At 42.3% G+C, this 15,622-nt stretch overlaps 1 protein-coding gene across 1 annotated transcript in view; it reads left to right on the top strand.

The window, feature by feature from the left end:
- Positions 1 to 14,303: 14,303 nt before the first annotated feature.
- LOC121279061 (piezo-type mechanosensitive ion channel component 2-like) overlaps positions 14,304 to 15,622 on the top strand; it is a 1,076,252-nt gene continuing 1,074,933 nt past the window's right edge. The window contains exon 1 of the mRNA XM_041189919.1: positions 14,304 to 15,284. Within this exon, the coding sequence (XP_041045853.1) occupies positions 15,221 to 15,284 (64 nt within the window). The 5' untranslated portion in view covers positions 14,304 to 15,220. The remainder of the gene's footprint in view (positions 15,285 to 15,622) is intronic.

The raw sequence follows: 15,622 nt of genomic DNA, 5'->3' as shown, positions 1-15,622 counted from the left end.
ATTTTCCTCAAATCCCCTCTAAACCTCCTGCCCCTTATCTTAAATCTATGTCCCCTGGTTATTGACACCTCCACTAAGGGGAATAGTTTCTTCCTATCCACCCTATCTATGCCCCTCAAAATTTTGTTTACCTCTATCAGATCCTCCCTCAGCCTTCTCTGCTCTAAGGAACACAATCCTAGCCTATCCAGTCTCTCTTCACAGCTGAAACGCTGCAGTCCAGGCAACATCCTGGTGAATTTCCTCTGGACCCTCTCCAGTGCAATCACATCCTTCCTATAGTGTAACGCCGAGAACTGCACATAGTACTCCAGCTGTGGGCTAACTAGTATTTTTTTACAGCTCCAGCATAACCTCCTTGCTCTAAGCCTCGGCTAATAAAGGCAAGTATCCCATATGCCTTCTTAACCACCTTACCTACTTGTGCTGCTGCTTTCAGGGATCTATGGACATGTGCACCAAGGTCCCTCTGATCCTTCGTACTTCCCAGGGTCCCACTATTCAATGTGTATTCCCTTGACATGTTAGTCCTCCCAAAATGCATCACTTCACACTTCTCAGGATTAAATTCCATTTGCCACTGCTGTGCCCATCTTACCAGTCCATCTATATCATCCTGTAATCTAAGGTTGGCCTCCTCACTATTTATGACACCACAAATTTTCGTGTCACCTGTGAACTTAATGATGATACCTCCTATATTCACATCTAAATCATTAATGTACACTACAAACAGCAAGGGTCCCAACACCGATCCCTCTGGTACACGACTCATCACAGGCTTCCAATCGCAAAACAACTTTTGACCATCACCCTCTGCCTCCTGCCATTAAGCCAATTTTGGATTCAAATTGCCCTGGATCCCATTGGTTCCCATGCGGGACCTTGCGACACCTCACACTTCTCCGGATTAAATTCCATTTGCCACTGCTCTGCCCAAATTACCAGCCCATCCATATCGTCCTGTAATCTAAGGCTTCCTCCTCACTATTTACAACACCACCAATTTTCCTGTCATTGTGTGAATATGAGTGACCACACTTCTAACACTGCTGGGGAGAGACTGCCACAAATTGTATTCAACCCTAAATCTATCCGATGAACAAAGGAAACAGACAACAGAGATTTTGAAAGCCTTGAGGCATGCCTTGAACCCCAAGTGAATGTAACTTATGAATGCTATGTATTCAACACACCAGCTCAAGGTGAAAAACAGCCTATTCATCAGCATGTGGCTGCAGTAACACAGCTCACAGATTCATGTGAATTTGGTCAACTAAAAGATGATCTCATTAAATATAGTGCTGTTTTAGGCATAAGAGACCCCTCAATGAGAACAAGTCTACTGAAAGAGGGATAACTTAATCTCAAGAAAGCGATAGACATGTTGAGAAATGCAGATGTTGTAAAACATCAGCTAGAGAACAAGTATGGCAGAACAGATCAGGAGGTAGATTATGCTGAGAGACATTTCAGGCCAACAGAGCAGAAGAATCGCAGACAAGGGCAGGATGCAAATACTGCGGAGGACATCATACAAAGAAAAAGAAGGATTGCCCAGTATGACAAAGCGCACAAGTGTTTCGCACACAAATGTTTGGCTAGAAAGAAGCAAAACAAGCAAAACATGACTATTGGAGAGATACCAGCAGAAGAGTCTGCTGAAACACAACACACCATACAACAGTTTGGCTCCGTCAATTCTAAAATGATAAATAGTTCGTGACTGTTACAATGATGACCGCAGTAAGAGAGCATAAAGTGAACAAGAAATGTCAGATAGACACTGGTGAACCATGCAACATCATGACCCTCACAGACCTGTTTGAAGTGGCTCAACATGGCAATCCAAAGATGAAGTCCTTGAAAGTAAGGTTGAGGATATATGATGGCACAATACTCACAAATTAGTCTGTGAGCCCAATGCAATGGCCAGGATGAATATTTAGATATCCAGATTATATGTGGTACGCAACAGCCACTCATCTCAGCTGGAGCAAGTCTAAAGCTTGGACTGGTAACCCTAAATGTTCCAACGGAGATTTACAGTGTTTTGCAGCACACAAAACCATTGACTGCCGAACAGATCCTAGAGGAGGTACAAAGATGTGTTTACACACCTTTGGGATGTCTACCTGGAGAATATCAACTAGAAGTAGAGGAGAGTGTAAGGCCAATTTAACATCTGCTGAGGAGAGTTCCAGCTGTCCTCAAGTCAAGCCTAAAAAACAAGATAGAGAGCGGGAAAAGAATGGAGGAATCGAGAAAGTGACAACTTCTACAGACTGCATTAGCAGCATGGTAGCAGTGAAACAACCTGGAAAGCTAAAAGTATGCATAGACCCAAAGGATCGAAATAAAGTGCTGAAGAGATCTCACTACCCCATGCCTACCATGGTATTTCCATGGCTGCGGAAGAGTATCAACACCGACAGCATGAGATAGTCAGTGATCTTCCCGGAGTGGAAGCCATAGTGGATGATCTGCTAGTCTATGGATGTGGAGACACAATGGAAGAAGCCATAGCTGACCATGATCAAAATTTAATATGATTGCTAGAGAAGCTCGCCATATGAACCTGAAGCTGAACAAGAAATGGTTGCAATTGAAGATGCCTGAATTCAAGTAAATTGGTCATGTACTGACAGCAAAAGGTCTTCGCCTGGATCCTAACAAGGTGAGAGCTGTAGCAGTGATGCAACGACCAACAGATGTGAAAGCAGTGCAATGATTTACTTGATTTGTGAAATATTTAGCAAAATCTTTCCTAATTTGTTACTGGAGTATGAACCATTACGCAAGCTCACTGCCAAGGGTGTGGAGTGGTATTTGGGCACAGAACAAGAAGCAGTGTTCAATAAAATCAAACAACTTGTGATGACATGCCAATGCTGAAGTACCATGACTTCAATGATGAAGTCACCTTGCAGTGTGATGTCAGTGAGACAGGCCTTGGAGCAACCCTAATGCAACAATGACAACAAGTTGCATTTGCATCCAGGGCACTAACACAAACTAAATGATGCAATGCTCAGATTGAGAAAGAGTGCCTGGCTATTATTTTTACTTTTGAGTATTTTCATCAATACCTAGAGAAAAAGTAACAGTGGAGTGTGACCACAAGCCACTCCAAAGCAGTTTTTTCAAACCACTACTATCTGCTCCAAAGCGCCTGAAAAGAATGTTACTTCGCTTACAGAAATAGCATCTGGACATGACATACAAGCAAGGTTGCTGTTGAGAGCAGCACTCCCCATGAAGAAAGTTGAGGATGCTACAACAGAATATGAAATCTTCCAGATTCAACGTGAAGCAGCAGCTAGACATGCCCTGGAAGTTATCAATCCAGCAGAGATATTGAAGCTGACAAGACAGGAGCCTGCTCAAATCAAGCAAACTACCCAACAAGATACAACTCACCAAGTGCTGCAAGAGGTTGTGATGAAAGGATGGCCTGAGAGCATCAATGACACAACTGTGGTCACAACAGCATATTGGGCATACCAAGGTGAATTGACAGCTCAAGGTGGCACCTTGTAAAAAGAAAATAGAGTCATCATCTCTAAGGAGATGAGGGGAGAGATGCTGAAGTGCATCCATGCAAGCCATCAAGGGTTTGAATCATGTCTGGGAAGGGCAAGAGAAGTGCTCTACTGGCTAAACATGAGCAATGAAATTAAAGAAAACATTGGCCAGTGCAGTGCTTGTAATGAGTATCAAGCTAAATAAGATAGAGAGCCATTGATAATACATGACATTCCAGAGAGACCATTGATGAAGCTGGGAGTTGACCTCTTCACTATAACAGGAACTGGTTATCTTATCACTGTAGTGTACTATTCTGACTACTGTGAGTTAGACCAGCTGACTTCAACAATGGCTGGAAAAATAGTAGAATGCCTGAAAGCACACTTCAGTCATTAACGTTATTCCAGACATTATGATGAGTGGCAATGGCCCTCAGTTCCTGAGTGAAGAATTCAGCCACTTCTTAAAGCATTGGGAAATACAACACCATACATCATCTCTGCACTATCCAGAGTCGAATGCAAAGGCTGAACTGGCAATGGAAATCACCAAAGGAATTAACAAGAAATTGAGCAAATCTTGCACAGATATATACAAGGCACTCCTTAAGTGGAGAAACATACCGACTGAAGGCATGGAAAGTAGTCCAGTTCAAAAGCTAATGTCACCGCACTCAAACTGCTCTTCCAATAGCAGAAAAGCTACTGAAACCAGTAGTAACAAGTGTGTGTGAAAAAATCAATGTTAAATGGCACAAAGACAAATATCATTTTGACAAGTCTGCCAAACCATTGCCAGAGCTGAGCCAGTCAGTTATCACTCTCAACAGATGTCAGCCCACATGGCAACTTGGGACATGCGTAGAGAAGTTGTCACCCCAATTGTACGTGGTGAAACTGAATGACCAAATATACCAGTGCAACCACAGGCATATACGAACAACGAGCAAAGCTGCAATCGGCCGGTCAGAAAGAAGGGATCTCACCAGCTATACTGAGTATAAAACTACCATCAATTTCAGAGGTCCACTTGTCCCCAACAATGGCAATGAAATAACAACAGTTACCATGGCAACAATTGCCACAGAAACAACAGTCCCCGGACAAGGAACATCACCCAGATGAGCGACCAATGACAACGTGCACCATTAAGAGACCTGCATGATTTAAAGACTATGTATGCAATGCAGGTGCAGAGACTAACTAGAAGAACAAACAGTTGTTAATGTATGAGAACAGCAGGTATATAGTAGGTAACTTGGGCAACTCACAATTACACACGATCATGCATGCAAATTTGTCTTCTTTTTGTTAGGAAAAAGGAGATATTTGGGTCTTTTTTTTATTAGGGAAAAGGGGAGGTTTGTGTTGTTTGTTTGATATGAAAAGGGGGATGTTTGGGTTTTGAAATGCAATATTATTAGATGTCCTTGCTGGTTTGCTGCAGTCAAGTGACCTCTGTCATAAGGGTCTCTCTCTGCAAGCAGCCATCTTACAATCAGCTCAATAAAGATCTTACGCTAAGAAACCCTGAGTCTTTGAGCTCATAAGACCCACCATCCCCACTAGATGAAAGAAGTTATGGTCAGTGCATCAATTCCTAGACAATTTTACATAATTTAAATGCCTACGTTGAAGGGACTTTGGGTAGCACAGTGGGACATGGATATGTGGGATCAAAGAGAAAATGCTGGAAATACACAAGAGCCCAGTCAGTAAAGAGAAAGGATAAGCTAACCAGAAAGATATAAGGTCCTGTGCACTACCACTCCGATGCTCACTGAGCTACATTGGCTTCTGTTAAGCAACACCTCAATTTTAAAATTCTCATCCCTGTTTTCAAGTGCCTTCAGGCCTTGCCCTCCCTATGTCGGTAATCTACTCTGGCACTACAACTCTTCAAAATATCTACCTTCCTCCAACTTGGCTTCTTGAGAACTTATGATTTTAATTCTCCACCATTGAGTCGTGCCTTCAGCTGCCAATGCAATTCCCTCCATAAATCTCTCTGCCTCTCTTTCTTACTCTAAGATGCTCCTTAAAGATGATATATTTGACAAAGCTTTTGGTCAACTGCCTTAATATCCCTTCATTTAACTGTGTCAAATTTTATTTGATGATGCTCCTGTGAAACACCTTGGGATATTTAACTACATTAAAAATACTCTTGCCTTTGTTGGGCAGGCTCGGCAGGAGGGTTGGGGGGTGGGGGATGGGGGTGTCGGGAAGCTGCCCGTGATCAAGGCTGGAAGGCAATTTCACACTGGCGGGCCAATTAAGGCCCACCAAGCATAAAATGTGAGCGGCAGCACTCAGTGCTGCCTGTGCGGGCAGGGGGAGGAGGGTGAGTGGGGGAGCAAAAACTTCGTGCATGCATGTGAGTGCGTGCTTCAGAATCTCCCTGAGGCATACAGCTGCCTCAAAGAGATGTAGAATTTTTTTTTTAAATAAAGAAATTAAAAACGTTATAAAACATGTCCCCTCATGTGACTCCGTCGCATGAGCAGCGACATGTTATTAATTAAATTTAAAAATTTTAATCTCATTTTTATTTGCTTTAGGAAACCTCATCCCACTGTGGATGAGGTTTCCTAAGAAGTGCAAAGGCCGCTTGGCCTTTTTGCCTGCCTGCCAACCGTAAGGTTGAATGGGCAGCGAAAAGTGTCAGTCAATTGATACTTTAATGACCTTAACAGGCCTTTTAATTGTCGGCGGGCACGCTGCCAATTCCCGCACATGCCCACTGACAGAAATATCACGCGACTGTGCGTTGATGTCAGGACACTTGCTCGACGTCAATGCGTGTCATTTTATGCTCGAGCGGGTTGTTTTGTATAATTGTCAAAAAAGGATACATGCTGTTGAAGCTTTCTGTCTGGCACTCATCAGAGCAGGCACAAGAATGCTAAATTTCAAAGGGAGCAACAAGTTGTACTGCATGAGAAAAGGGTGTTGATTGGTTGGCAAGTCGACTTTGATTGGTCAAGGTGTTTCCATGGAGAACGCACCAAGGATCTATTGACCCCAGCCATTTGTTTAATTCAGCAAAAGATGCAATTTTTGGACATGTTCTTTTTCCCTGCAGAGGATTGGTCCCTGTTTATGAAGATATGTATCTTCTTGCAAGCGTCACATTGTGAGCCCAACTGATAATCATAAGTTGGTCATTAGTGTAATTCTTAGTGCACTCAGGGTTGTTTAGCAAGTACTGTCCAATTGCTGAAACATATCTAATGTTAAACATTATGTCCTGAGTTTGTGGGGCACTGGCTTTAAAATATTCATTAGCTACAGGAATAATTTTATAGGGTTAGCAGAAAACAAATATGGTGGCAATGTTTAAAAAGGGTGAACATTTCAGATGCTGGTAACTATATGTTCGCTACATCAACACCAAATTAAATAATGACCATTGTAGGTTGAAAAGTGACCATGTAGCAATAACTTAATGAATAACAATCAGCATGGAAAAAGAAGAAACTATTCTAGTTGAAAAATGTATTTGATTTTTGTCATGCCCAGGAAAGGCATGTCATATTCCTAAATTTACACATGGACTGAGCTCATATAGAAGCATCTGGAACTGACTTTTATTTGTTTACAATTGATACTAATGCATTGTTAAGATAGCTGCCAAGGGGTCAAGTGACATTTGCTTACTTAACACAGACCCTATCAAGTTTCCAGAAAGTTCCAAATTGAATAAACATGGACATGGGCCTCCCCCTGGAATGGACGGAACGAAACAAATGTTATCAGTGGGATTCACACTTACCATTGTTTAAAGCTTTCTCAAAACACAGAGTCAATGGACTCCTAGACTTTGGGCAGAATCATCCCAGATATGCACTAATTGTGGTATTGATGGCAGGTATTGTCCCAAACCTGCCATATTACTTATGCATTCTCAGGAAACATGCCATTTCCTCACCGCTTCATTGTGTGGGTGCCATATTTAAAGTCCAGCCACATGCACACATCTCAGTGCTTCCAGCCCACCACTACTACAGGGAAGATGTCCACAAAAGGCAAAAGAACTGCAGTCACCAGGTTTAATGATGCATCACTGGAATGCCATTTGGACACCGTGGAAGCCCGCTGTGATGTCCTCTACCCCCATTCTGGCCGCAGCATGGGCAGCGGCAAAACCAATCCAGCATGGCAGACGGTGGCAATGGTGGTCTGTGCCAATGCTGCACAGAAGAGGTTGACCATCCAATGGAGACAGAGGATGAATGATCTCATCCGTGCAGTCAGGGTATGCCAATCATCTCATCACTCTAAGCTCACATGTTCAAGCCCATCACATTCATTGGCATCTCACTCGGTGCCAGCTCAAGTGATGTGGTGCTGTCTGTGAAGCATGGCACTGACGACTGCGAGTGCTGACCAAAGCAAGGTAGGCAGTCCCAAACCAAGTGCAGCCCGCCAGGTGCACATTGCTGATGTGCTGTTGTGAAACACGCCAACGTGGATGGACGATTCAATGGGGGGATATACATGCTGCAGGCTGGCCTTATAATGACATACTGATGTATTACAATGAGGTTCCTGATGTCCGATGGCGGGTATCGGGTGTGTTTGGTGGCGTGAGCGGACAATATGGCATGATCGGTTTTACGATGGCTTGAAACCAGTTTGCAATCATCTGCTCAGCCCGCATCCCTGCGTTCTGCTGGACCAGGGTCTCCATGGCGTCAGCCATCCTTCCCATGGAGACCTCCATATGTGCACATGTGGGCACCACTTCATCAGAGAGCAGGTAAATGCATTCCTTTGACTTGTGTGCCACACTATTGAGGGCTTTGTGTGATTATGGCTGCCTTCTGCTGACTCTCCAGGGTGAATTGGAAGGCTGAATCCAGAGGCTCATCATCTGACTCGGACTTCACAGATGCCTCTTCCCCATCAGTCCTCCAAATACTGGGGTGTTTGGCTGAACCTACCTACTCCTGCTGCGGACATGTGTCCGTGTGGTGATCACCAGATTGTGAACCCAAGCTTGCTCTAGATCTAGGTCGCATGGAGGTGTGTGTCTATGTGGCGGTGGAGGATGTGGCTAAGCGCAGTGAAGGGTCTTCCAGGCTGCTTATTTGTAGCTCTTCAATGGAGGAGATGTCCTCTTCACTGGAGGTGCAGACCTGGATGGAGCTGAGGGACTGGCTGGCTGAGGGTGTTGATCACTTGGCAGGGGCCCCTGTGAACCAAAGTGGAGATAATTAGTGTGTGTCAGCAGAGTCAAAAGCAGGAGAGAGAGCACTCACAGTTGCATTGAGAGAGGGATGATGTGGTGCAGCATCCTCACGTGGGTGCTCGCCGCCAACCTCACTGTCATCTTTTGCATGCTCCTCAAAGTTTGAGGGGTCTAATGTGGGCCACCCCCACCTCCACTCTGGGACGTCTCCCTGCTGTTGTGAGCCAGCTTCTCCTGCATGAAAACAGATGTGAAGGATGTGAGCAGGATGCATGGCACTGTGTGGAATGTTTGTGTGGAGAGCAGAGCCATGGACAGGTTGAGGATACGAGCTGCAAAGGATATGAGCTTGATGGAGGTGTGAGGGTGTGTGTGAAAGTTAGTGGTGTTGTCCCTTGAGATGTAAGGTCCCTGTGGATTGATGGGTTTGTGAGTGTGTGGGCTGAGAGTGATGAGAAGAGTGACTTACCTTGGCAGAACGGATGGGGCCATTCATCCTCTTCCTGCATTGGACTGCTGTTCTCTTTTGAAGGGTGTTGGCGCTGACCACTGCTGCCACTGCTTCCTATGCTGGTTTGATGAACTTGCATGCTAGTCTTGGCCCAGGGCTGGGATAGAGGACTTTGCGCTGGGCTTCCAGTGCATCCAGTAGGTTCTCAAGGGAGGCGTTGCTAAAACTGGGGACAGCGTGTTTCCTCCCTTTGGCAACCATCAGTTCCCAGCAGCTTCCTACCCCTTGAAGAGTGCTAGCTCTGTGCAGGTGCGGCCTTTAAATATGGCATCCAGTTTACTTAAGTTCTGAGGTAACGGTGGTGCGGCTGAATCAGAGGCTGCCTCACTAGTGACCCGATGTGTTTCCCAAGAAGACATAATTAATGAAGAATGGGACAATACGCCACGAAAAGCTGCCATTACAGCCAGTGGGTAAAATGTCTTTTTTCCTGCCCACTACTGCAGTTAGTATAAATCTGGGACAATTCTGCCCGGAATTGCCTGTATTCTGTAAAATTATTTTGCCTTTATCTGCATTCAATCTTTGTGTGTGTGTGTGTGTGTGTGTGTGTGTGTGTGTGTGTGTGTGTGTGTGTGTGTGTGTGTGTGGTTGCATTAATTCAGGCCAAGTGAATGAACACAAATAACCTTTTTTGAAAATCACATAAGTTTCTGCTGAATTACTTAATTGGAATACACACTCCAAGGGTAAGAAAAGCCACACCTCTTTCCATACAAAACACACTGATTACAGGCAATAAGAGAGCAAAATACATTCTGTGTCACTCTTTTGAGGATCGTACAAAAATTAGAAAGTGGAAAATCCATGATTTGGTTTAAGTGGGTTTTCAACAAAATCCTTTTGAACAACTTCTTATTAAAACAGAAATCCATGAGAATCCAGGGTGGAATGTGAGATGTGAAATGGGATAAGAAATCAAAAGCAGACTTGACTAGTGAGATGCATGGGGTGGGCGAAGGGATTCTCCTTTCAGAGCAGAGTTCTGGTTGGGCGGGACTTCCACGCACCCCTCAGTCTGTAAACTTTATTTCATGGGTCAGGGTTCATTACATAAGCACAGTATGCTTCTTGCAGGATTCCAAAATCAAAAGAGAGTCTGCCACTGCAAAGTTGAAAATGGGAGGGTGGGGGCAGTGGAGGGGATGGTGAAAGAAAGGGTGGGTGGCTGGAGAGGAATGGATTTTAGTATCAGAGGATTCGGCAAGGGCATATACAGGGAAAAGGTGGCCCAATGATTACAGAAAAAAGGGGATATCCCTGCTGGAAGCTTTGCCTCTAACTAGGGCCTTCAGTAAGCAAGTGTAAGGTAGTAGGAAGCAATTAAAAAAGGGAAAAATTATATTTAGATACAAAGCCAGAAAAGTTGAACGTAAATTCAAAGAGTTTATGTTGAGATTTTATACTGTACTGGTCAGACTTTAGTTCAAACATTTTGCATTGGATATGTTGTAGGGAAAAAGGATGATTGCAAATGTAAGATTGAAATAACAGCCATGAGCTAAGTGCTATGAGGAAAGATGAGTGAACTCTTAAGTGAATGATATGAAGAAGATTAACAGAAAACCACACTTTCATGGATAGAGGTCTAAAAGTATTATTGTTGTGCCATTATATATGGGTACCTTTCATGATTTCAGGATGTCCCAAAATGTTTTACAACCAATGAAATACCTTTTGAAGTGAAGTTATTGTTGTAATTCAGGATGTGCACTAGCCAATTTGTGCACAGCAAGCTCCCACAAACAGTAGTGTGATGAACGATCAGGTAATCTGTTTTAGTGATGTTGGTTGGGGATAATTATTAGCCAGGAAATCAGGGAGAACTCACCTGCTCTTCATATCATGTCATGGGATCTTTTACAACCACTGGGTGGCAGAGAGATCCTCAGCTTAATGTCTCATCCAAAAGAGAGCACATTTGACAGTTTAGCACTCTCTTAATCTTGCTCTGAGGTGTCAGTCTAGACTACATGGTCAAGATTCTGGAGAAGGGCTTGAATCTGCAACCTTTTGAGTTAGTATTAATGTCGCCTATGTGTTTGGTAAAATTGAATGTTGACTACGAAGTACTGGGATAATGCAAGGATCAGTTCTTCTGCCTCAGCTATTTACAATCTAGATCAATAACTTAGATGAGGCACTGAATGCAACGTATTCATGTTTGTTGATGATACAAAGTTAAGTGGGAAAGTAAGCTCTGAGGAGGATACAAAGAGACTGCAATAAAATTTAGATAAGTTAATTGAGTGGAAAAATGTGGCAGATGGAACATAATGTGGAGAACTGTAACGTTTTCCACTTTGCTAGGAAAAATAGATCATATATTTTTTAACTGGTGAGAGACTGGGAGATATTAAGTGAGAGCTGTTGGTATTCAAAGAGAGCAGGATGAACTTGTACACAAATCACAGAAAGGTAACATACAGGTACAGCAAGCAATTAGGAAAACAAATTTTTTGTTAATATTTTTATAAAGGAATTGGAGTGTAAGAGTAAAAGTCTTACTGCAGTTGTTTGGACCTTGCTGAGCTCACACCTGGAGTACAGGTTCCAGTCGGTCTCCTTACTAAGAAAAAACATACTTATTTTTTGAGGGACTGCAACTGATTCATGGACTGATTCCTGGGAAGAAGGGATTGCACTATGAGAAGGAATTGAGTAGACTAGGACTATATTTCTTAGATTTAGGAGAATGGAAGAACTGAAACATATAAGATTCTTCAGAAGTTTGACAGAGTAGATGTATGGAGGATGTTTCTCCTGGCTGGGGAGTCAAGAAGTCAGGGTCAAAATGTCAGAATAAGGAGTTGGCCATTTAGAACTGGGATGAAGAGAAATTTCTTTCCTCAAAAGGTAGTGAACATTGGGAATTTCCCACCTCAGAGTGTTGTGGATGTTGAATTGTTAAGTATATTCAAGATGGAGCTTGATAGATTTTTGGGTACCAAGGGAATCAAAAGATTTTGCAGATAGTGTGGAGGGTAGAGTTAGGGCAGATCAGCTATGACCTCATTAAATTGCAGAGCAGGCTTGAAGGGCTAAACAGCCTACTTATAATCATATTCCTTATGTTCTTATGCTATTATTTATTCAATAATCTATGTTGTTAGCATACATCTCCTTGTTTATTAACTAATTACATCCATATGTGCTGCAAGTGTTACCAAATGTTCTGACTTGCCTGGTTCTGGAATTTCACATGATCTCATGTATCAATTAAACCAGCAGTCCCAGTATTTTACTGTGTCAGTAAAGAATGAGTCCTTTATTTAGATAGTTATCTCACGTCAATTAAATGACTATCAATCACACACTAGTGTAACTATGTTTCTACTTAATACTTTTATCTTTTATTAGGTGATTTGTGTGTGCAGTTTTTAGTGACTAGCTCATTCACCTAATGTATTGTCCAGAATTTTCAGCAGTTCCGCCATTGCCAACTAACAACTAGTTGATTGTCTGGTTACTTAATAATGCAGCCTTTCCCATCACATCACAAAATTATAATAATTAGGTGGCAGCCGGCAAATGGGATGACAGGTCAATTTTTAGGAAATTAGTCACTGTCTGTTACCTTCATGTGCATTGGCCCATTAGAGCTACAACTATTTAATGTTAATATGTTTTTGACAATTGCACACAGGTGTAATAAATAATTAAACCTTTGGCATAAAGGAAATGCAGAACCTTCTCTATTGCAGCAAACTGAACAACTCATATTTCTCTTATGATCTCTAATGTTTATTACCTGTTACTGTAACTGGAATTTCTACTGTTGAGAAGTTTTCAATAATCTGAAAGAGTTTAAAAATAATCAGTCATTTTGTATAGATAATTCTGAATAATTAGAAGAGCTTAAAACAGTCAGTCGATTTTGATAGATATCAAAGGAATACAATCGCAGCACGTCAATTGGATGGGTTCATTTGCCATCTGCAGAACTAACGCAGAGGTGCCTGGGCCCCCAAATGTACGTTTTCTATACAAGTCAACGTTGACAGTTTGAAACGGATGTCGCTCTGTTTATTTAAAAAAAATCCAACTTCTTTCCAACAAATACTTTCAAAAATGATTGTGTTTTTTTTTAACGGAAAACCGTTCAGTGTTCAGGATATTCCAGGTGGATCCCTTTCCTGTTACAATGCTAAAAGACTGACTTCGAATTTCCAGGAAAACATTACGAATTCCAAAAATTTTGGGACCATAAAAGTTAATTGGCAGTCAATAAAATCAGTGGATCTTTCTGCCTCCAGGCATGACGCGCCTGACCAAATGCCCCCAAAGATCTGCGCCTGAAGGAAATACTACGTGGAACTAGAAGAGGGTCCGAAAAACAGAGATAGCTGCTTACTTTTAGAGGCCACGTTTTTCTCTTGAGTGTAATCTTTTTCTTTTGGAAGGTCACATCCATCCTTAAATCCCTTTAGCAGATAGCTATGGATTTAAAAAAAGGATACAACGTTTTTCGTCTTTGTATGTTTTACTCTGTCTCTGTATCGTTTTCATATTTTAAAATCTGGCATTCCAAATATGAAACTGGTTTAAATCAACTTTAAATAAATTGGGTTCTTCATTCAGCGGTTATATATTTTTATATAGATCATATATTACATACCAAATAAATCGTTGGGGTGTGACTTAACCTTTAAAAAATTAACCCACTAGGACGAAATAAACCCAACGAGACGAAATAGCTATCAAGATGAGTTTCTGTTAAAGATTATTTTTATCTTTGTAATAATTTTTAAAAAGTGGACGGCCATAAATAAAGTATTCCTTTTTGATATTGAATTTGCAGCATCATTTTATGAATTTTCTTTCTAGCAATGTTTGCAACTGTTTTATATTATAAAGATCATTGCTGCGTTTTTTTATATAACGTCCCGTGTATTGCTAAGTGGCTCGAGTCTTCGTTCGGAGCAGGGAAAGGAAGAGTTTCCACACTCCATCCCAAGGCACAAGTCCCATCAGCACGATAGTGTGATTTGTAAGATCGGCTTTTAGTCTAATATACTAGGCAGTATTTTTTTTCCACACGCATCGCATCATTTGTGAATGGTTGGTTCGAACGTCAATCATGAAGGGGGAGGTGAGAATTGGTTTGACAAAGTTTCATTGAAGGTAGTTCAGTCAGATGTTAGCAGAGCAGCAAGAGCAGCTGGAAGCCAGAGCCAGAGAGGGGCAGCACAGGGAGGCTGAAATTTCAACTCTGTACCAGCGGGATTTAAAACACATACATTCAGCCTGTCACAGAACGCACCCACGCGCATCTGGTTTTCCAAAAAAGAACCGTACGTGTTTCTGAAAAGATCATTTTTCAAAAAGCAGGGATCACAAAGTAACGAATAAATTGACCCTCGGCAATGGAGTGCCCACGTATTCACGCTGCAGATGTGAATCTTCTTGGATAAAAAGCTGGATGAAGAAAAAAAAAAGCTAGCCCAGAAGCTCCATCAGTGAAACGTGTTGGGCTCCGATTCCGTTTTAGCGATGAGTCATACGGGCCACGGGATTTAACAGCAGAAGTTTGCGAAGTCCGCTTGCCACAAAATAGAAAACCAATTCGCTGCTGGATCATTTCTTGCACCCGTTCGTAGCATCGTTGCCTTTTTGTTGTTGTTGCTGCACAAGGCTGATTTTAAAAAAGGACAATTTGGAAGGAGGCGGGATTTTACTTGCCGGATTGTCGTGTCCAAACCCGCGGGCGTTATCTCATGAAAATAAATTTGACTCCATCAGATAAACTGCTTCTTGATGGGCTATTCCGGCGATGTTAGTAATCGTTTGAGACTTTCCGGCTCTGGAGGCTAAATCGAAATAAGTTCACGAGGACACCATGATAAGGTTGCTTTAAATTTCGGCGAAGCCGGACCTGCAGTTGACTGGGATTTTTTTTTTGCACTTTGTCAATGATAACCGGTTCGGTGCGGTCAACAAGTATTTCAACACCCTCTGCATATTTGAGAAGAGAACCGTCTACTGACAATGGCATCAGAAGTGGTGTGTGGGCTGATCTTCAGATTGCTTCTTCCCGTCTGTTTAGTTGCTGGTAAGAGTGCTTTCAGATACGGAAAATAAACTGCACAGCCTTTAGACCGAAAGGCATATTTTTTGGCTCTCTGTGAATGCAAACTTCAGAAAAGGATGCATCATATGAAATCAATGATAACGTGGTTTTAAAATTATTTTTAATTCCCTGGGCGAAGTTCATTTCTTTCTTTCATATTGTAGCCACTGGATGTCATATACAATGCTGCAATCTTACGTTTTTAGACATATATTACCTAAAAGACGTTCAGCGAGCGACCCGCGTCCGTGAGTGCATGCCGGAATTTGCAGCATGAAGGGGGCAAAACCTCACATACAATTGATTTTTCTCTCATTTAA

This window comes from Carcharodon carcharias, chromosome 6, assembly GCF_017639515.1.
Source record: "Carcharodon carcharias isolate sCarCar2 chromosome 6, sCarCar2.pri, whole genome shotgun sequence".
Classification (NCBI taxonomy): domain Eukaryota; kingdom Metazoa; phylum Chordata; class Chondrichthyes; order Lamniformes; family Lamnidae; genus Carcharodon; species Carcharodon carcharias.
This window is presented reverse-complemented; position numbering and strand designations above follow the sequence as displayed.